General features: G+C 35.8%; 1 protein-coding gene across 2 annotated transcripts in view; it reads right to left on the bottom strand.

Annotated features, from left to right (window-relative positions):
* Window positions 1-23486, bottom strand: part of SLC9B2 (solute carrier family 9 member B2) — a 45943-nt gene that overhangs the window by 8738 nt on the left and 13719 nt on the right. For both annotated transcript variants that reach the window (XM_007190972.2, XM_007190970.2), the window contains exons 4-9: window positions 18892-19062; window positions 13752-13894; window positions 12744-12871; window positions 11353-11528; window positions 8258-8364; window positions 5882-6031 (exon numbers count right to left, since the gene is read on the bottom strand). In XM_007190972.2, the coding sequence (XP_007191034.1) occupies window positions 5882-6031; window positions 8258-8364; window positions 11353-11528; window positions 12744-12871; window positions 13752-13894; window positions 18892-19062 (875 nt within the window). The remainder of the gene's footprint in view (window positions 1-5881; window positions 6032-8257; window positions 8365-11352; window positions 11529-12743; window positions 12872-13751; window positions 13895-18891; window positions 19063-23486) is intronic.

Below are 23486 nucleotides of genomic sequence, written 5' to 3' on the forward strand. Positions count from 1 at the left end.
GCCACAACTACTGAAGCCCACGTGGCTAGAGCCCATGCTCCATGACAAAGAGAAGCCACTGCAGTGAGAAGCCTACACACCGCAACAAAGAGTAGCCCCAGCTCGCTGCAACTAGAGAATAGCCCGCGCATAGCGACAAAGACCCAACGCAGCCAATAAATAAATAAATTAATTAATTAATTTAAAAAAAAAATCTATATTTTTGGACCACATTTTTACCCTTACAGTTACATGTTCTTAAGGATATGCACTTCCATATATGTATGGAACTCTGACAAAGGAGGATTACATTGTTTCTCTATTTTCTTCAGTTATTATTTCTGATATGTTTATTAGGGTGAAGATTCTATTTCCTCTTAGCTTATAAAGACAGCATCTGTGAGGGGATTCGTTGATTTATTTATATAATTCTATTCCTCTATCATGAAAAAACAGTTATGTTTCTACATCATAAGGAATCAGATGATGAATGAGGTTCAAATTCTGCCACCCACTAACTGCAAGCCACTTGCCCTTAGCACCCCATTTGTCTCATCTGTAAAATAAGAGGTTTATATTAGAAAACATCCAAGATCCTTTATCATTTAATGACAATGACTAGTTCTGCCCCAACAGGTCCAGTTGCCACCCTTCCACGTATCTTCAAATTTTACTTTTGAATTTAATTTTTAGAGTATATCATAGCTAAAACTAGGACTTTCATTGATACCCACAGCTGTAAAGAACAAAATTCAACTATATTAACTTTAGGTTACTTAGCCTTTTGTTGCCAGGACTAATTGTTTAAGGAAGGTCCTCAAAAATATTTCATGTATTCAGAACTCCAATGAGAGGAGAAGTCCTAAAGAGTTTTCTCTATCAAATTATTTTTACTTCTAAACTGTAGACTAAAGCCATGATTTGTATTTTGATTGTAACATCTTAGACTAATTGAACATCAGATATAGGCTTACATATTATATAATTTAAGAAAGGGAGAAGAGTCACAATATATCTTCTTGTGGCTTTTTCATAACTTCAAAAACAAAATGAATTTGTTTATAAAGAAAATGGAGCCATAGAATAAGCTAAGTATAAAAGAAGATGAGCCAAGGGGAATGAAGATTGTGTTGTCCATTGAAAGTTAAGGCCACTTTATACATCTCTATGCATCAATGGTAAGAATCTTCAAAAATATAAATCACTTTCAAGGACGGACAAAAGGAGAAAGTTAAGAGAAATGAAGGTTTCATCATGGGTTAAATATCTATGTAAGTGGACACTTCTCTTCTTAGACAGAAGAACAATTCAAGATTCAGAGATCCAGAATATAACAGAAAACAAAATCCCATAACTATAAAGGTCATCTAGAAGCACTGAATTTGAAAATAGATGAAAAAACAGATGACAGGCTTAAAAAAGGTGAGTGCATTTGAATAAAATAAAACAAATGGCAAGATTAATGATTATATGGAAAACCAAGCAGAAAAGTAAGAAATAACATCAGACACTACAGGCACAAATGAATTTTATAAAATATTTTAGCTTTTCAAAGTATAACTCAACAACAGTATTACTATAGCACTACTGAGTTTACAAGTGCTTCATTTCCATTTCCCCAAACAACAGCCACAATTCTTTAGATGTTATTACTAGTCTCTTCATATTACAGTTGAGAAAACTGAGTATTAGAGAAGGTAGGTGACTTTTTTGGGATTATACAGCTTGAAGCAGGATTGGAATCCCAGTCCCCATAACTTAAATTTTACGCTCTTTTTATAATGTTGTGCTGCTCTGGAGAGTGCCTGCCACATAATTGATTCAGTGAAGATTCTTTTGCTTTCCTTTCTTTAGGGAGCCAGTTTGATATATTCAAATTGTGTGTTCTCATCCTGACTCTGCCACTTACTGGCTTTGCGACTTTAGGCAGTCTATCTAGTATCTCTAAGCCTTGGTGTCCTCATTTGTAAAATGGTCTGATATCTACCTTTCAAGGTTATTGTAGAGAATACATGAGATGACGTATGTAAAACTTTACAAGAAAGACAACTTTAAGGAAGAAAAAGAACTATTGAGGAAAGGTCCTAATAAGAGATTCATAGATCTGATCACATGAAAGTATATGATATTTGAGTGTAAAAAATGAACAATATAAAAAGGCACAAAAATCTAACTTCATATGCATAGATGTGTGTATATACCACCAGGTGGTTCTGATGCATTCTCAAGTTTGAGAAACACTATTCTAAGCTGATGAGGGTGTAATGAGATAGGTACTTCATATATTACAGTGGAAAAGTAAATGGATACAACTCTAGAAAGCCGTTTGGTAATGCATGTCAAAAACCTCAAAATGTTCATATTATTTGACCCCAAAATTTCACTGTTAGAAATCTGGCCTAAGGAACTGATCAGAAATTGAATTTCAGCATAATTAAAAATAGCAGAGACTAGAAATCACCTAAATATTTAACTATAAGGAAATGGTTTAAAAAAATTATGGGGCATCCCTATGTGTGTGTGTATGTGTGAGTATGTGTGTTGTGTTGTGTGTGTGTGTGTGTGTGTGTGTAGATAAAGAGATATACACAGGAGAGTAACCAGAGGTAAATATGAAAACAAGGTACCTAGTTCTTTCTCTGGGTTGTGGATTACATTGACCTTCTATGTAATCAACCAGGCTGTAGGTAATTCAGGCAAAGTTATGACAAATGAATTCAAACAGATGCTTTTTTTCGGCTTTAACAATATTTTCTATATAACCCACACTATATTCTGGAGAATAGCGTAAATGAAACTCATCAAAGTTTCCCTTTCCCTCTTCGTCTTTCTATGCCCACAGCTAGTGACCACTTGTAGTAGGGATCAGTCTCCCCTTTGATTTCCCTGTTGCTAAAACTATTGCCCTATTCCAAATGACATGACTCTTTTTTGTTGTTTTTTAAAATCCTATCATTTATGAACTTAATTTTAAATTGCAAAGTGTAGAAGTATAACTTTTTAATATATGTGATATGTGTTATTCAAATAGATGCCAAAATATAGAAATGTGTCCTGTGTAATAATGCTACAGTTGTATTATAAGGGGAGTTCCAGTCGCTTTGGCGTCAAACCTGAGCTTAAATCCCAGTGCCACTTTTTAATTTTGTGACCTTGGACATGTTTTTTTAAGTTCTTCTGATTTACAGTCTCTATAAAATGGAAATGGTAATACTTTTTCAAAGTTTCTTTTGTGAAAATAAGTGAGAATACTCACTTAATGCCTAGTATAAGGCCTTACAGAGTGGCAATAACATTTATTAGTTCCCTCCGTTTACCCATGACAGGATAATATGAGTTGGTTGTTAATTTTTGAAAATTTTTAAGAGGTGACAACAGATAGCATTTTCCAGTAAAATTCAATTTGAAGAAACTTACTATAAGTGTATTTGAAATTTTTCCTGTTGAATAAATGAACGGAAATAAGCCAAAATATTTAAATAGTTTACAGAGCTGTTGGCTTTAGGTAGAGGAATTGTAAATGATCTTTTCTTTCCTTTGATTTCTGACTTTTTTTATTTCCCAATATTTAAAAATGAGCGTATAGTACTTTCATACTCAGAAACAAAACTAATTTTATTTAAAAATTATTCTCTTTAGTAATTTATTTCTTTTAATACTGACAAATGTTTACAATTAAGAAGTTAAGCGACAGATTCCAGTCTCAGTCACTATTTGGCTGCAACCTCATGAGCAACTCCAAGTAAGAATCACCCACCTGAGCCAGGTCTATCCACAGAAATGCAAGACAAATTAAAACAAAACAAAATTGTTGTTTTAAGTCATTAAATGTTGAGGTAATTTGTAACCCAGCAACTGACAACTGAAATAAAACATATTTACAACAGCAAAAAAGAAACCAAACAATATACAAAAAAAAGAAGTTAAGGGACAGTTTGTAGAATGCTAATGGCTGGCAAACTTCCCAGGTGTTGGATAAGGGGTCACAATGCAACTTTAGCTGCATCCCTTTACTGAGTGAAAACTGTGTTCTTGGTCCTGGGGCAAAGGAGTGGATCAGAGTGCTTCAAGGAGCAGGTGTATTAATCCGCAGCCCGGACTGGGGTGGAAGACAGACAGTGGTGAGTCCTCAGAGAGAAGCTAGGGAGGCAGCACAGCGCTTTGTCCCGAGCTGAGATTGGACAGAAGACTGTCCATGATTCGGGACAACCCTGCCTCAGCCCTCAAGAAAAGGGAAGCCATGGAAAACAAATGTTTGATAAGAGCAAATGCTTATGAGAGATGAGGGATGACAGGAGTACCCGATTTATATGAGGAAGTTTGTTTACTTTTTAGCTTTGTTCTTGTTCGATGTTATATGAAATCAGAAAGTAGAACTGAATAATACAGGTGCTGCTGAAAAGAAAAAAAGTAGACCACCTGAAAGCCTTACAGCCAAGCCTCTGACAGGGCAACAAACCTAGGTGCCCATCTAGTGTCTAGAGCAGGGTTTCAAAGGGACTCTCTCCTATCCCTCGAAGTTCAATCCATCTCAGCACACTTTCCTGTGGCCTCAGTACCCTTGTTCACACAAGGCTCCAGGAGCCCCTTCCAATCCTTCCCTCCTCTAAAGCAAGATGATTCACACTTATACTCGTCCTAACTTTATAATCACACTGTTAGAGAATGGAAGCCTCCTATCTGAATGCTATTTACCCACAAGGAAATTCTATCTCTAGTATATCTCTGCAGAGATTCCCATAATTGAATATGATTATTTATCTAATCTCAAGATTTATAACCTTCACATGTTTCCATATGGCATTATATTAAGCTTAATTATTTTGAGCAGTTGTCTTTAGGTTTTCCAAAAGGATATATCTGTATTTAGTTTAGGTCACATACATCTAATTTCTTTATTAAACAGAATAGCACATGATCCTGTCAAGTTCAAATCTACAAAAATGTATTTTAAAATTAAAATAAATAAATGGCAATCAGCTAATTTCCATAATACATATTAAGAAAACAGATAAACTTAATGATCTTGAAACTTGGTAAGAAAAACCAAAATAATCTTATAAAAAATAGTCACAAGCTTTTGAACACACTGGCAAGTAAACATATGAAAAGATGATTAGTTTCACTCATAAAGAAATGCCAACAGATCAGCAATGAGATACATTTTTCACCCATCAGATTAGCACAATATCTGAAGACTGAAAATAGATCAGAGAAGCAGATTCTCTCACATACTGTTGGTGAGAATGTACATTGGTACAGTCTTTTAAAAGGGCAAATTGATATTATCAAAAGTATCAGTGTGCACAGTCTTTCAAAGAGCAATCCTATTTCTAGAAATGTATCTTATAGATAAACTCAATAATATGCTATAATTTATTAAATTTTTTCTCATTTTAATATTTCTGAAATTAGGATATCAGTTTAATTGGCAGCATTCTTTTTTTCTTGATAGCATGCAAAATAATAATAAGACTGGATAGTGCCTTAGAGTTTACTGAATATAGTATATGTAAGGGCATTTTATTGAAGCGCTTTTTGTCTTAGCAAACTAGAAACAATCTAATGTCTGTTAGTAGGAGACTGATTATATAGAGTATAGCACAGCTATACAATGCAGTACTCTGCAGCCCTTACAAAGGATAAGGAAGGCAGCATGGAAATAGAACCATGGTATGTTTTAAGTAAGTAAATATGCTTTAAGTAAAGACCTTAAGTTCTAGATTCGTATGTAAGGGGAAAAGGATGTGCGTGTGTGAACTTGGACATACATTTACAAATGTATAGAAAATAGCTTTTATGATTAAATAATTTCATTAATTTGATGTTAAGAAAGTATCTGGAAAGAAAAAAATTAATCTGATCAGAAAGTGATCATGAGCAGAACTTAAAATGAATTCACCTTTGCGCTGGCCCATCCCTTGCCTGCAAGGAAAGCCAGGACCAGCGTGCACAGTCCTCCTGACCCAGGGAAACCAAAATACAGGCTGCTGAACACAGCCAGCACAGACAGCCCCAAGACCAGGAATGCTCTCTTCCACACGAGCTTGTCCTAGAGGAGGAGAGAGGTTGGTTAGCTCAATTATTTCATATAACTGATTTCTAACTATTGGTTTTTCCATATTCAGGGCTTAGTAGAAAATAACAACGTCTGTGTCTGAGCATATAAATGCATGACATAACATTTACTTTCTTTTCCTTAGTAAAAGTAGAGTTAGCACATGTACAAATGTTAGGTTCCTCTCCCAGGAATACCAGTTATCCTTCTCTGCAGTTATCAAAGCAGAATTTCACAGGGCTAAATGCAACAGCAGAACAAAGCACATAGGCTTTGGGGACAGAGAGACCAGGGATAAAGTTTCAGCTTTTACACCACTGACATATGTAGTTGGCCATATTACTTAAACCCTTCAAGTTTTCTTTCCTTGTTCCTGAAAGCAGTTACATCACAGGGATTCTGTGAAGGCTAAAGATATGATATCTCTATTATTGTTAGGTTCTCTGTTCACTCTTTAATTTGATACTCTCCTGGTTTTCCTTTCTAAATCCTTGAATACCAAGAAGCTTTAAGAGGCTGTAGACAGAGTAGTTTTTCGTTGTTGATTTTTTTTCAACTTTTTATTTTATATTGGAGTATAGCTGATTAACAATGTTGTGATAGTTTCAGGTGCACAGCAAAGTGACTCAGCCATACACATACATGTATCCATTGTCCCCCAGACTCCCTTCCCATCCAGGCTGCCACATAACACTAAGTAGAGTTCCCTGTGCTACGCAGTAGGTCCTTGTTATTGATTTTTAAAGTCTCAGAAATGTGTACCTCTTTCGTTTCACTTTTCCCTGTTTGGCCTTTTAAACTTCTTGATTGCTTTAGAAGGCAGGCAGGCTTTTAGAAGTGCTTGGCTTGGAGGCATGCAGGCTCTGGCGGTGGGTTACCTGAGTTCATTCCCAGCTCCACTGCTTTCTAGCTATGTGACTTTGTTTAAATCATTTCTCCCTAAGCCTCAATTTCCTCATCAGTAAAATGCTCATATTAACAGTACTCTTTTCATGAGTTATTGTCTAGAGTGCACTAGATCAGCACTTTCCAACAGAACATTCAGTGATGACAGAAATGTCTGTATCTGCATTGTCTACGGTAGTGTTCTATATCTGCAATGGCCGCATGTAGCTAGTGGCTGCTATATTGAACTAGTGGCACTTTATTGTACATACCACATCATTTTATACACGGTAAACAACAAAATGTAAGCTATCATTTTTCTCTTTATTTTGCTGTTTAATTAGAAAATCCTATAACTTTCTATTATGCATTCATAAAATCTACAATCTACAATTGAAGCTTTTTGCGCACAGTAAAAATTCAAACCAACATACATTCAAGTAATGTTAATATTAATGTTCTTATGTACAGTTCTACTTTAGTTAAGTTTCTAATTCCATTCAAAATGCTCTGAAATCTCAAAATAATGCCAGTTCTTCTAGGGAAAAAAAAGACTTTTATATGTTTATCTAAGAGACGAGGGGCGTAACGGAAAACAAACAAAACCTTTGTTTATTAAGAAATCATTGTGTACAGTAAAGGACTTTGATATCTTTGGTGAGAAATGTTGAACTATATGATATGAGATGATAAGGTCTGTCTATTTGATAGTATTAGAATCTAAGGTATTTTGGGACTTCCCTGGAGGTCCAGTGGTTAAGACTTCACCTTCCAATGCAGGGGATGTGGGTTCAATCCCTGGTCGGGCAGCTAAGATCCCACATGCCTCGTGGCCCAAAAACATAAAACAGAAGCAATATTGTAACAAATTCAATAAAGACTTAAAAAAAAATGATCCACATCAAAAAAAATCTTTAAAAAAAAGTAAAAAAGAATCTAAGGTATTTTGATACTAAAAGAGAGGCCCCCAAAGCCATTTTATATCTTGATTTAGTTGAGTATTATGAGTAATAATAAAATTAAAATAAATAAAAATATTAAAATTAAGATAAAAAGACATATTGTATTATTTTAGAATTGATGTTATTTGTTTTACAGTGAAATTTGAAGTATACAGAATATAAATTAGAGAAAAAAATTCCAGGACTGCATTAAAAATCTTATACATCCAGCCCTCTTCATAAATCTCATAGCACTAATATTGCAATGAGCAGTTTTAAAATGGGGGGCCATTTTCTAAATCACATAATTCACATCAGCTTTCAGGGGAGTGCTCTAGAATGCTCCTCCAATGACATGTTAGAGCACGACTTACCCACAGATTATTTTTTTTACCTGGTCACTGCTTGGAAAATACTGAATAAAAAATCCAAGAAGCAATCCAGTTGCCATACCAATTACCACCTCCAAAACTCCTTTGAGGACATTAAAAACTGTGGAGCCTTAAAAAAAACATAAAAACAAAAACTTGAGACAGAATTCTAAATCCATAAATGCACAGATGTTAATCATTAACATAAAGAGTCTAATTATATAGAAGGAAAAATGTACAGATCTTTCCTGTTTTCCACATTGTTAAGATGTCTAATAAAATGGGCCTACATTAAGAAAGGTATGCATATTATTGGAGATAAATTTAAAAATAGGCATAAGCTATGATTTGTGTACTTTTTTCTATGTTTACTTCAGTATAAATTTATATAATTTATTATTTACTAAGAAAATATGAAAGATAAAATTCATAAATCAGGTCTAATTTGTTCTACTGTATTATATGCATAGGTTGGGTGAGCAGACAGATCTAGTATTCAAACTGCCATTTAAGAGCCTGATTTTTTAATAATAAATACATATTGATTTTAGTAGCTCTAATATATACAGAATACAGTAACTTAAGAATTTGGCAATAAAAGTAAAATCTTTTCTTACTACAATGAATGTAGGGGACTTACTCCTTCTCAAATGTTATTTCTAAGATTAAATCTGAAAATAAATTATTTTTGAAATTGCTCTTGGAAGAGTCTTTATTTGTTGCTTAGCTTCTTTGAAATATCACAATATAGAGGTAAGTAAACTATATTTTCCCCCATAGCAAACAGGATTTAGGAAACTTTAATTAAAAAAAATCTTTGCTAGCACATTGTACAGAAAATTATATTAAAATTGCTCAATATATAAAGCCGTCCTCACAAACCGTTCTAAGAAAATATGTACTAACCAGTTATGTGGTTTCTTGTTATTATAATTTCGGGTACAGCATATGCCACCCGCAAGGTATGCCACTTTGGCATAAGGATTATTTTGAGCTGAAGGCAATTGAGAAGAAACATATACAAGATAAGCTCTCTGCCTTCTCCCTATTTGCTTTTAAAAGAAGGACACAAATTTGTAAAGCTGTCCCTCTCCCCTCTCCATCAGGAATGACAGAAGTTAACCACTGAGGCAACGTGGAACCCTAATCAGCCGAGGGACAGCACCAGAGGAATCTACATAACGAAGTGCTGAAACCTGCCCTTATCTAACAATAGTTTGCTCATATATTTGCCTTTCCACAATTTGTTGCCTCTAAAAGCTCGAAGTCCTTTTCCTTTGTCTTGCACTTTTCTACAAAATTATTGTTCTTTGCTAAGATGCTTTATAAGCCCCAATTCTAACCACCCCTTGAGTTACTCACCACTGCGTACTCCAGTGTGTAAGCACGACGCATGCACATGCTAATAAACCTTTTCTCTTGTTAATCTGTCCTTGGTCAGTCTGATTTACAGGGTCCCAGCCAATGAACCTAAGGTGGGTAGAGGGGAAATAGCTTTTCCTCCCCTACGGTTTCCATCATCTCTTTTATTTAAAAAAATAATTACCTCTGTAGTAATTTTACTTAGCTAGGATAGCTCTCTGTTAGGTAATGGTCTGACTGTCAAAAGCATCTAGCTGTGATAGTAGCCTATGTCTTGAGCGAATATGGTAAATCATTTACTATAAATGTGTAGAAAGGAGCCAATTAGTTTCAGTCTCTGATATAGTAAGGTTGTTTAAAAAAAAAAAGACTTCTTGGGCCTTACCTCTGAAAATTCTGATTTAGTAAATCTGGCAGGGCTTGGGATCCACATTTTAAAGAAGCTCCAGGTAGTTCCTATCCAAAAGGCCTAAGGACCACGTTTAGTGGGGCAGGGCAGAGGGAATACAGCATGGTGGACTGGGAAGGTTCTTCAGACAGTCTACAGCCGGCAACCCTGCAGACCCTCCTCATTGCTCTCCCTGCCCTGCTCTTCCCCATCCCTTGTGATTCTAATGCAAACTGTTGCTCTAAAGCCTTGGTTTCCATTCCCAGAAGTTCTAATTTAATTGGCCTAAGGCAGTGCGTACAAGAGTATTTTAAAAAACTCCCCAGGTAATTCTAGTATGCAGCTGAGGCTGAGAGCTATTGTTTAAAAGGTGTATACCAGGAAAACAGTGCAAACATACTTTTGGATAGGTAGAGCAGAGTTAAAAGAGAAAAAAGTGTAGATTTGACTTAAAAGATAAGAGGGAATCCTTACTGGTTCTTGAACAAGAAGGTAACCTTACGAAAGCCATGTTTTTGATAAGATTAATTTAACCAGTGACATATGGCAGGGACTGGATGTAAGGCAACTTTGGGGCAACAGGAAGAGGCAAAGTTCTAGGTGCTCAGCAGAAATCATATATAACCCCCCAAAATGGGCCAATAACTACAGCGGGGTGGAGAGACTAAAAATACATGACTTTCTATGAAGGTGTGTTCCCACTAAATAACCTGAAGCTAAATTTAAGCTACAATTACATTTTGTCAATAATATGAAATTGCAAATCTTATTTCCCACTCTTGGACATGGATTAAAACATGAACTTAAATTTATGCTGTGCCAAAGGAGAGTAAAGGTACTGAATAATAGTGGGAGAGAAAAAAATGCCTTAAGTTCTTTTTCATTACTACTTAAAACATAATGCATCCATTTCAAACACTTGGTAAGTATGAAAAAGACGCCCATTAAAATCATTGCTGCTATTACCCACCAAATGTTAAAACTGTTCCTATTTTAGAAGAGTGCTGTTTCTCCCACTTGGCCTGCTGTCATTGTGCTCATTGAAAATCTACTCATCCCTTGTGTGAAGTCTCCAAGATTAAACTTTCCCAGAGGCTCCATGTAGAAGCTGTTTTAGTCCTTCTCTAAATCTTCTTTAAGTCCTTCTTTGAATCTCCCCTTACTGCACTTACCAAACTGCTTGAGCAGTCTATGTCTAGAGGGTGAAACTACTGGTCCCTTCCTAGTATGGAACTAAATCTTGGGAGGTGACTTTTTCTATTTTAATTTGCCTTTATTAATTACCAAGCAACTATGCCATGCTTGTAACACCACAATCTATGTTTCTAGAGTGCAAAAGAACAGCACATTGTGAATGGATCCCTGTACCTGTGGAAAAGGCCATGCCCAGGCAGGTGTTGAAGCCAGTGATGGCCAGAATATCATCGAAGCTGCCAGCAGCCATGAGTAAGGTCGGGACGCCTTTTTCAACACCATAGCCTCCTTCCTGCAAAAGGAGCATTGAAGGCACCACGACAGCTGGAGATACAGCACCTAAAACAAAACTAAGCAGGCAGCGCTTTAGGCATTTATGACAGTATCTTACTCATTATTATTATTATTGTTGTTGAAAGTATAATAACCTCTACTCTTTTAGAGGTTACACTTTGGACAACTAAAGTCTTTCAGATGGGAGCAAAGCACCAACCCAGAAACACATTCATATATGCGAGTTCTATAGAACACTTTTTTCAAAGTATGGCCATGGATAACCTGTATTAGAACTACTTAGGCTGCCTAAAAAGTTATATTTATGGGTGGTATAGAAGACCTAATGGGGTTAGGCCCCAGGAATCTGCCTTTTTTAAAAAACAAAACATTCATGGTATGAGGTTTGAAAAACATGGCCATAGACTTTTTGGATTGGAAGCCAGTGACGTTAGGCCTTTTACCAGGATTGAGTATGTAAAATAAGACAACAGATTAGAAGGAAAAGGCCATAATGACATTGACAGTGACACTCATAATGGCAGCAGTAGTAACACCAGAAAGCATTTTATAGTGCTTACTACGTGCCAAACACCATTTTAAGCACTTTACATATATTAATTTAAACCTCACAGTAACACCATGAAAAAGCTACAATCATTATCTTTGTTTTGCAAATGAGTAAACTGAGGCACAGAGAGATTAAATAACTGGCCAAAGATTGCATAACGCAAAGTCATAGAGCTGGGATCTGAATCCAAGCAGTATAGCTCCAGGGTCCTAACCCTGAGAAATAAGAACTTCTTACTTGTTGCATACTCACTAGTACTAAATTCTAAGTACTTTCATATTTATTTAATTCTCATGGCTTTTAACCATTAGAAATAAGAACTGACAGTGGAAGGAAGAGACAGCAGAGCTATCTAATCAAACAGTCTGGTGACAAAAGAAGGAGGAAAACACTTCTGGGTGTTGATGACTGTTGATATATTTATTATCCTTTATACAGACTCTGAAGTGAGATCTGGCATCTCTCTCACCAGTCTGGAATCACATATAGGTAAAAGATCATTACTTCTTCAATAGTTTAAATTATTATAATCACTGCAAAAGCTAGACATACACTATACACATATACTATAATTTGAAGTTATAATATTTAGGTTATACTGATATCGATGTTGTATTTTTTGATGTCCTTAAGAAAATGCTATTACGTGTTCTCTTGTAAGGAATCAGGGAAAGCCCTAAATGTCTGTGCATATTTTCATACAATAAAGAAAAACCATTACCCCAGCATAAATCCCCATTGCCACGGTAAACCCATGAGGAAGTGGGCAAGAAGAGCAGATGCACACGCCTCCACAAGACAAGGACCCAAGGATAACCTTACACAAACACCCTTCAACTTCTTCAGGGCCTGAAATAGAAACATAGACATACCAAAATAATTCTCTAAAGACATGCAGAGATTATGACATTAAATGCTTTTGCTTCAATATTCAGCCCACATCTGGATCATCACAAATCTTCCAGGAATGTTCCACTTAGAACATCTAGTGTTCTAAGTGTTTAGAGATAGCTTATTTATTCCTCATAGTAGCCCTATGATATAGGTAATATTATGCCCATTTTGTAGATGTCCTCATCTAAAAAGGCTCAAGTTAAAGTGATTTGCCTATGATCATGACATTGGTGAGTTGTGGAGCTAGGTTTGCACCCAGGCAGGCTGCTTCCAGAGTCTGTGCTCATAATCCCCACACTAGCTGATTTAACCCTCTCAGTGTTAGCTTTATTTATAATTTATGGTCCCCAAATGAGGCTTGGGTGAAAACCTCCGTCCCCCAAAACATGCATTTCTAAATCAAAACATTCCAAAAATTCATTCCTAATGAAAAAAAGCATTTAAAAAAACTCATACTTGAGACTCATTCTATATAGGAAGCAGTTTCCTGAGCCAGTACAGTTAGCCCTAAACTCTTATATAGGGCTTCGCATGCCAAAAATATGATGTCTTCTCTCTCATGACCATAATTTATAACTATGGCCCATATCTCTGTCAGAGAAAAGGGAGGGCCTTTATTCTTGGTGCTGTCCCCGCACAGTAACTCCACCTTTCTCCAAGAAAGAGTATGGGAACATCTTCTGGGGAGAGTTCTGCATGAAACAGATTCTCTTCTCTTCTTGAGAATGTCATGCACAATGCCCACTTCCATTTCCCAAAGCTCAGTGATTTTAAACACTGGCAGTGGTGAAGGAATAAAATTCCCAGTCAATAATTAGAAATGTGTACTTCATACATTTGAATCAAGCCCAAGGCCAGCGCGAACCAATATGACAGCCAGGGCTATGCTTCTCAAAGCAGAAGACCACTTGTGCTTGATCTGTACGTTATCACTGATGACAGGGATATTTCTGATGAGAAACCCAGCAAGCAGCATGCCTAGAATGGAAAAGTCAAACAACTCTTTAGTTAGTTTTCAAGTACAGGCAATAGGTTTTGGCACTTTAGCTGTGAAAGAGACTACCCTATAATCCTAGGAAATACTTCCTTTTTTGCTTATTCATTAGGTGAAATTAGGTTAAGCTTTTAATTAAAATAATATAATAAATTAGAGGAGCTAAGACAAGGCTTTAATATGAAGATAAAAACAACGGATTAGAATAATTAATAATTCCTAAATAACTGAACCTGAAAGGGAGAAACAGGATGCAGTATTTGGATAGAAAGTGTGATCTAATTCTAAATGTAAAATGTTTTAATACAATGTCCAGGGACTTCCCTAGTGGTGCAGTGGTTAAGAATCCGCCTTGCCATACACGGGACGTGGGTTCGATCCCTGGTCGGGGAACTAAGATCCCACATGCCGCAGGGCAACTAAGTCCACGTGCCGCAACTAGTGAGCTCATGCGCTCTGCAGCCCGTGCACCACAATGAAGATCCCGCGTGCCACAACTAAGACCCAACACAGCCAAAAATAAATAAATACAATAAATGTTAAAAAAAATACAATGTCCAATTTAGTCATCCCTTTGTGTGCAACTAGCAAAGAGCTCCTGACATTATTGGCTATGTCAGATTACCTGAAATGTCAATAAATACCTATATGGATTCCATTTTACCTTCAAACAGGATAATTTAAGAAAAAATACCCCCACATAACCTGCTCTGCAAAGGCTTAAGGTAAGTTATGATGAAATGGACATTGCTCTGTCATGTCAGCTGGTGACTCTTTTTTCATTCAGCCATTCAACATTCACCAAATGCCTTCAGTATTTTAGATACTATAATAGGCACTAGAGATATAATAATGGACAAAAACTGGGTACTACACCTCAACAAGCTTTCAGCCTCTAGGGGAGCGAGACAAATTGACAATCTGAATTTTATGGAAGCACGAGGAGGTATTGCATGAGCTGAGACGGGAGGGGTGAGTCAGAGGGGTGCAAAGAAGGAGAAAAGGGGTAAAGAGGCTGGGGAGTTGAAAAGTTTCTGAAAGAGAAAGCAGTTTCTTCCCAGGTATGAAAAAGAAGTGTGACATTCTAGGAACTGCAAGTAGCTGAGTGTGACTGAGGAAACTGAGTAGTTTGTGAGGGAATCCTGCCCTCAATGATAATACCACATGCCCATGCAAAGGGAAAGACTTCTCCGGCGGATACTGTGAGGCTTCTACCCTCCGTGCTCCAGCACTACCCTCTTCTCACCATGTCCTTATAAGCACCACCCGTTATATGACTGGACAAATTTACTAGTGCTGGGATGTTTTGAATGTAAGCTATGAGAATAGAAAAGAATTACCGGTGTGGCTTTTTGTGACTTGCTCCAGACACCGTCAGGTAAAGGAGCGTCACTCCCACGCATCTTTCATCACTGCCATTTAACCTGGAAGAAGGTCTCTAAGCTCTGAATTCTGCAGTCATGGTCTTTCTAGAATTTGTGAAAACATAAACTAGCCTACAATAACTATTTTTAAAAGAATAATGAGAAGAATCATATATGCTTATGGTAAAATTAAAAATTACTGACAAGGGTAAAGTGACAAGTATATGCCCAACCCCAAGGGCAACTTTTGATCTTCATTCCCCAAAGGTTTTCATTGTTAAGGATTATTTGTGCCCTTCCAGAAAGTTTCTATACCTATTTAAGCATGCCTGTGTGTGTGTGTGCTTTTGTGTGTGTGTGTGTGTGTGTGTGTGTGTGTGTGCTGGACACAAAGGAAAGCATATTTATATACCATGGTATAATATTTCCCCACTTAACAATATATCCTGGATATATTCCCATTGATATATATATTTGCCTTATTTTATAATAGTTGTAATAGTATCTCATTGTTTGGAAGTACCATAACTTTGGAACCAATTAATGGACTTTAAGATTTTTCATTACAAACAGTGCTGAAATGAGCACAGTTCATACATCAAGTATTTATTAAGTGCCCACTACATGCCAGACCCTTATGATACCCTGCTAATACAGATATCAGCTAGACCAACAGGGTCCTTGTCCATATGGAGCTTACATGTTTGTAGGTTTGTGTAAGTATATCCACAGGATAATCCCTAGCAGTGGAAATGTTAAGCCCTAGGGTACAGGCATATTTCATTCTCTTAGATATTGACGAATTACCAAGCCCAAAATGCTGCACTAACCTTATATTTCATTAATACGTCAATAGTTCCTTACTGAAACTTAAAATGTGGATCTAAACCAGTCCTAAATTAATTATAGCATATTAATTCCTGGAATCAAAAAGAATAATAATCTAACAAGAATTCAAAAATATGTTAAGAGGGCTTTTTTTTGGAGTTTTAGGGGGGAAGGGAGCATTTTTTTGTTCCCCAAATGAATGTGAAAATTTCGCTGGGACCCAGTTTCCTTTGCCAATGGTCTGGGTTGCTCCGGCCACCTGATATGGACTTGGCAGGCATCTTCTTCTTGCCTCTGAGCCCACGTTGGCCTCTCCCTCTCACGTAGGTTGTGGAGGAAAGAACACCTCCTTTGATTGAGGACTATTCTTCTTTTTTTCTTAATTTGTATTATGGAAATTTTTTTCAATTATAATTTGCTCCAAAAAAACTTGGGAGTAGATGAAATAAGATTGGTCATGTATTGATAACTTTTGCATATTTAAAAAGATTTCCATAATACAAATTAAGAGAAAAAAAGAATAATACCCCTCTATTAGGAAAGGTGTTCTTCTCCCCACAACGAAAGGAGAGGCCCATGTGGGCTCAGAGGCAAGAAGGGAACATCCAAACCAAAATCAGGTGGCCACATCAGCCCAGACCATGGGCAAAGGAAAGTGTTCCAGGGCAATTGTTTTCCCGTTCATTTTGGGAATAAATAAATTCTCCTTCATCCTCTATCTCTAGCAATTATTTCAATGAGCTTATGAAAATATAGAACAGGCAATCATCACACATATTCTGTCTTAACAAGTCTTTATGGATTCAGATAATGTTTCGGTTTTGGTTACTGGCCCTACTACAATAAAAAGTGGTAAACGTTTTTCTATCACAAGTGTAACACTACAAAAAGGGATGCTAAGATATATAACGTATGTGATCTTTCAGAATAATTTCAGTTACCCCAGGAGATTTCATGTGATCTCAAAGCCCAAGTCTGTACCACTTGGCAATGTGGTGTACTTAGTTTGTTGTAATATTAGGCATAGAATGGAAAAAAAAAAAAAAGATGAGGTATAAAGGGTATTTTCATGGAGTCTAGAACAGCAGTCTCAACTTAGGTTGCATATTAGAATCACTTGGGGAACTTTTAAAAATTCTGATGCCCAGGGCATATGCCACATCAATTAATTCAGAATCTCTGGGCATCAGCTTTTAAAAGACTTCACGAGGTGATTCCTATGCACAGCCATGTTTGAAAACTTATGATTAGCTTATTAAAAATGCAGAATCTCAGGCCCCACCCTGATTCTGTTTAATTAGAATCTGCATTTTAACAAGGTCCCAAGGTCATTTTTCTGCATGATAAAGTTTGAGAAGCACTGATTTAGATGCATGAGTCAGCAAATATTTTCTGTCAAGGGTCAGATAAGAGATATTTTAGGCTTTGTGGGCCACAGGGTCTCTTTCACAACTTCTCAACTCTGCCATTGTAGTGTGAAAGCAGCCACAGACAATATGTGAATGAATGAGCATGGGTGTGTTACAGTAATATCTTATTTACAAAAGAGGTGGATTGCCAACCCTTTATCACAGCATACAGGCATATTTAGAAACAACTCATTTTAACAATAATTCAATTAATAACTTTAGAGAACAAAAAGCACTCATGATAAATAATATGAATTAAGCAAAATAACTTTATTTTTACCTAAAATTGAAAAGTATATTGAGAAATAGTGCATGGTCAAATGTAAATAACTCTACTTCTTTTTATATTTAGCTTCAACTGCTGACCACAAATTCAAAAGCAAGTAATTTTGGTCTTTGTTAGCCAGTATTGATTGTCCTCACTAACATAAAATAACAGGAAAAATTTTTACTCAGGAAATGTGTGCAAATATATATGTGTAAAAGATATGTGATTTTTAAATAAAACTTAGTGATTTATAAATCTGTTAGGAATGGACACAAAATGCCTTTTGTGGTATAATGAAAGTGGTAAATTAAATTTTGTAATAGGGAATTCTTTGAAGAAACATTAAAGATATAATGTCCAGTGTTAAGACTAACTTTCATGTGTTTCATGTTTGGACAGTTCTCATGGCCTCTGGAAGAATATTTTTGGCTAAATTATTTTAATAAGCATGATAATACAATACACTCAATGGTGTGCTGGTAAATGCTTAATAAGTAGCTGTCCAAAAAAGTGTGTGTGTATTTATATTTATATATTTACATATTTATTATAAATTTTACTGATATAAAGGATGTGCAGAATACAGTTTATAAATACGCAACAATCATCGCTGTAAATTCTATATAGCCAATTGATTCTCATAGAATGCTTTCATTGTGTTTCATTGTTGAACTCCATATCCATAACCAACTACGGTTGCAGTTCAACAATGAATTGACAAAATCAGATTACAAATAAATGCTTGACTACTATCTGGCTTAGCAAAGAAGTCATTCACATTATGACGAGCGAGTATAGTGTCACCATGAATATCGGTTGATAATTTTGTTTATGTTAATGAGTAAGACGAAAATGAACCAATGAAAATGCATGTTGGAACTTCACTTGTCAGTGATGTGAATGACTAACAATATAGTAAGCTCTGATTTGTAGCACTTGCTGATTTCTGTCTTAAAGATACTTCCACCATGGCTGATGTTAAGCTACCAACATGGTGTCAAAGAATGTGGATTTAGGAAGAGAGCATGAGAGGCACACCATTATATATTATTTCCATAATATGACTTAAATATGACTTACTCTGAAGAAAACAGGATGTGTTTAGCACTTACCCAGAAGGGGAGGCAGTGGAGGTAATGTAGGTAACTTAATGAGCCCCAAAAGTTTACCTCCAATGACGGCACAATAGAATAGGATTATAATTCCAAACAGGTTTCCTCCAGGAAGACATTCAGGGCCAGTAATTGACCAAACTATAGCCCACAGAAGAACCACCATGGTAACTGAAATAAATGAGGAAAACTAGTTTCTACCAACACGTGGTCATCTGCAGGTTTTAATATAAACATTAAAAAAAATGAATACACATACAAATATTTATAATCATGTGTAAGTTTTAAAGAACATCAGTAATATAAAAAACTGGGTAATTTCCAACCACCTTAAAAAGTAGGATATTACCAGTGCCTTTGAATCCACCTGTGTGCTCCTCCTAATCCCATCGCCCATCTCCTTTCACACTGCCAGAAGAAACTACTATCTTGGATTTTTTTTAACTATTCCCTTATTTTTCCTTATAATTTTACCATAAATATTCATTAGTTAATAAAAAGAGAAACAGTCACTATCTATATCCTCTTCGCAGAAACATGAGAACACTTTAACAATCACACTCCAGTATTTTAGTTCTGCCTTGAATTAAGCATTATTGTTTAATTTATTGTTTAACTATTGCTTCTTTTCTATTGTCGATGTTTGTTTAGAATTACCCACATACTTACCTTTTTTTTGATCATCATTCATTATGGCATCTCAAACCTTTCAACTGGACAATTATTTTGTTGCCTGAAGTATTTCCTTTAGGAGAGGCATGTCTGTTAGAATGTGAAATATGTTTCCCTGTTTGAAAACCTTGTGTTCTACAAAATTGTACAGTGACAATAGAAAGGCACATGGAAAAAAGAGAGTTGGGCAGACTACTCACAACTCAAAACTTGTGACCAAAACACTAACAGGAACAACAACGATCCTAAAAAAAGTACCAGCACAGTTAAATCTCCACTAATATTTGTATCTCCCACAGTCAACCTCTTCTTTGCAGACTTAAAACACTGGAACCGCACTTACTATTTCAAGATGCAGAACCTTGAGAGCATTTGCTCTAAACAGAGAGTAGTTCCAGCAAATCCTATCCAGACTGTAGCCTTCTCCATCAATCAAATGGTTTGTTGTTGTTAATGTTTTGTTTTGTTTTGTTTTTTATCTGAGGTCAGTGTTGGCAGCTTCTTCATCACATGTGGTTTCATTAGACAGCTTCATGTCGTGGAAAGTTTGTCTTTGACGTCCCTAAGAGAACAACTAACCGCCTCAAAAGAAGGTACTTACACAGGGTGCTCAGCTTTTTAAAAGGCTTTATCTTTAAAGTTAGTAAGTCTTTATCTTTAGTTGTAATAAAGTATATACCTGATCTTTTTTGGGGGGAGGGTTCAATTCACTTTGTACTTATCTGCTATTGTTCGATGATGTTAAATATTAATATGCCAGGAAAAATTATGTACAAAAATGCAAACTCCATATTACACTGACACAGTTCCCTATTTACCATCGCATATAAACTAATTCATGGTACAGAAACACTCTGTAGCAGAGCATGCTATATTTCTCATGAAGATCTGCTGGTAGCAAATTTTTATTTATCTGGAATCATCTTTATTCTCATTCTTAAAAGATAGCTTATCTATGTATACAATTCTAAGTTGAGAGTTACTTTCAGTTCCTTGAAAATATTATTCTTTGGTTTTCTGTCTTTCGTTACTGTTTTGTAAGTCTAATTTCAGCTCTTTTAGGGAATTCTTTTTCTTTGGTTGGTTTTAAGATATTTCTTTTCCTTCAGCTTTCTGCAAATTCGGTATATGTTTAGGAATGGCTTCCTTTTGGTTTGCTTAGGATTTATGCTTTTTATAAATTCTGTATTTCTTCAAATATTTTATCTCCCCCATTCTTCCTATTCTTTTTTTTTCTGGAACTATGATTAAACAGTCACACTCGCCTCTCCGCGTTGCTAACCCTAGTTTCATATTTCCCATCTTTGTCTTTGTGTATTGCATTGTACATAATCTCTTCAGATCTATTTGCTAGTTTACCAAGTTTCTTTCCACTTACTCTGCTGTCTACCCACTGTTTTAAATTTCAATTACTGTACTTTATTTTTCATCTCTAGAACTTCAGTTTGGTTCTTATTAAAATCTGTTCATTTTTATAAAGAGTTGTTTTGTACTCATACTTGCTATTTCCTCTTTAGCTTCTTTACAGATATCAAAAATATTTTATATTCTATTTTCTGATAATGGAAAATGTTGCAATGTTTCCTTGTGCATTTATTTGTGATTTTTTGTTTGTTTTCTTGCGACAGTGAGCTCTTCCTTGCAACTGTATCTCTGGGAATTGCTGGAGCCTTAGGTTGAGTCTGACTTTTTCCAGATAGGATTTGCTTTTACCATGTATTTAGATGCTTACAAACTGGGACCACTTTTAGATATATGTTCAGTTTGAGTTATTTTTCTGTGAATTTGGAGCACAAATCAGAATGAAGTTACCCATTTTTAGTGGAGACTCTCCCCTCCTCCAGCCAGCACCACAGTTTAGACAGACAGGTTTAGCTACTGGGCCCCTCTGCAGGGCAGGCTTACCTCAAATCCACCATCACATTGGGTTCCGACTTTGTGTGGGTGAGGGAGAATGATTTCTCCTATGATACTTCTCCCAACCTGGGCGGCTCTAGCAAAGCCTCCTATACTCTCTTGGTTCTCAAAATAAATCTCAAGTTCATTGGTGTTTTGCAGAAGCCTCTGGAGAGAAGGCCAGCTTGAGTGTTTATTTATCTCTCCTACTTATAATTTGTTTTTGGTGTCCGATGACTTTCTGTTTTCTTGACAGATAAAAGGTATATTTAAAAAGACTTAAACTATTTTCAGATGTTTTCACTGGCATAAGTGAAAGGATTATTCATTGAGTCTCCTCTACATATTGCTAGAGATCATGTCCAATGTCCTGTTTTTTAAACCCTTACAGAATTGTTCCAGGTTTTCTAGGCTTATGATGCTATTACAACAAAATAACAAAGGGGCCTTCAGTATTTCCCAATTGGCTATAGGGGCTGAAATTTCTAACAGGGGTTGAAATATAATGGGAAATCAGGAATCGCCAGCTACTAACTTGTATCTTATCACAGCATAAACCTAGTTTTATACTAATTCAGAAAGGTAGAATTAAGGGTTTTCTTAATTACTTTTTTTTTGAATTTTATTTATTTTTTTTATACAGCAGGTTCTTCTTAGTTATCTGTTTTATACATATTAGTGTATATATGTCAATCCCAATCTCCCAATTCATCCCACCACCACCCCACCCCTGCCACTTTCCCCCCTTGGTGCCCATACGTTTACACTACTTTTTAAAAAAAACCTCTAACTTTCCTTTTCCTTCCTCATATTCAAAATGAAATTCTAAATACATAGTGAGTGTACATGTATAAGGTTTCTCTAAATCATGTTTAATTCAGTTAATAATTTATTTCTTATCTACAATTTTGAACAATAGTATTTTCACATGTAAGATTCACTTCTTAAGAAGAATACTTTGCATGATGAATGGTCACAGGAAGGAGTACAGGGGAAAAAAAGCAGTCTTGTAAGTCTCGGAAACAGAAGTATAAGAAAACAAGTGAGAGGTGTTTATGTATCGTGAGTCCCCATTTCTCAGGCAGCTTTAAGGACAATGATTATAGAATTTTATAAAACTAGTCTCCAAATCACATCGTTCTTTTATACCCCTTTCCTTAATGCAATCCATATCCGTTGTAATTTATATGTTTTAACTAGAAATGTGCCATAACTTGAACGGTGAAAGTTTAAAAAAATAAAAAGAACAGAAAAGGTATTAAATTATCTGTTGCCTTCTCAACTAGTGTATATTCTGGAACCTGGTTTTCTCTACGTGTTTTAAATAAAGTTTGAGATTTTTTTTCTCATGCTAGTTTAGAAACGTACCTATTTTCATTAAAAACATATCTAGAGCCTGAAGTATAATATAACGTATCATACTTGGCTTCCATTGTCCCAGTGGCAAATGATAAAAATGTTTTTCAGAGCTCACAAATGAAGTATACGTATAAAGAAGTGAGCCTGATTTTTCAGTAAATATAACTTCTAGATCAAACATGTTACATTCTTCAACATATTTACTGGGGGAGGCCATATATTTAATGATGCTGTCATTCCTCAACACAATTTTTGAAACTGTCTTCAAATGTGCCTTTATAGAGAAGTTTCAACCCCATTCTCCTTTTTCTTACTATATTACACATCCTCCAATATACATGCAGTATACACGCACACACACACTTCCTTTTTGAACAAAAACAACATTACTGAAATTGAACGTCCATTTATTCATCAAATTGATATCAGAATAATGTTGGGATGCCTCCAAAGACCAAATCCATTCCTAAAAGACAAATATATCCCAACCCTAACACATCAAAATAGTGCAGAGATAAATTCCCCCTCCTTAACCCCCCCCCCCCAATTTTAAGTAATAGCAGCAATAAGTTGAATTGGAAACCAGGATCTTTACTTACAAAATGATGGATTTGTTTGGAAGTATAAATTGAGCTCTGTTTGCTCAAACATTAGTGGCATGACTTAAC

The sequence above is a fragment of the Balaenoptera acutorostrata genome, chromosome 5, assembly GCF_949987535.1.
Source record: "Balaenoptera acutorostrata chromosome 5, mBalAcu1.1, whole genome shotgun sequence".
In the NCBI taxonomy this organism is placed as follows: domain Eukaryota; kingdom Metazoa; phylum Chordata; class Mammalia; order Artiodactyla; family Balaenopteridae; genus Balaenoptera; species Balaenoptera acutorostrata.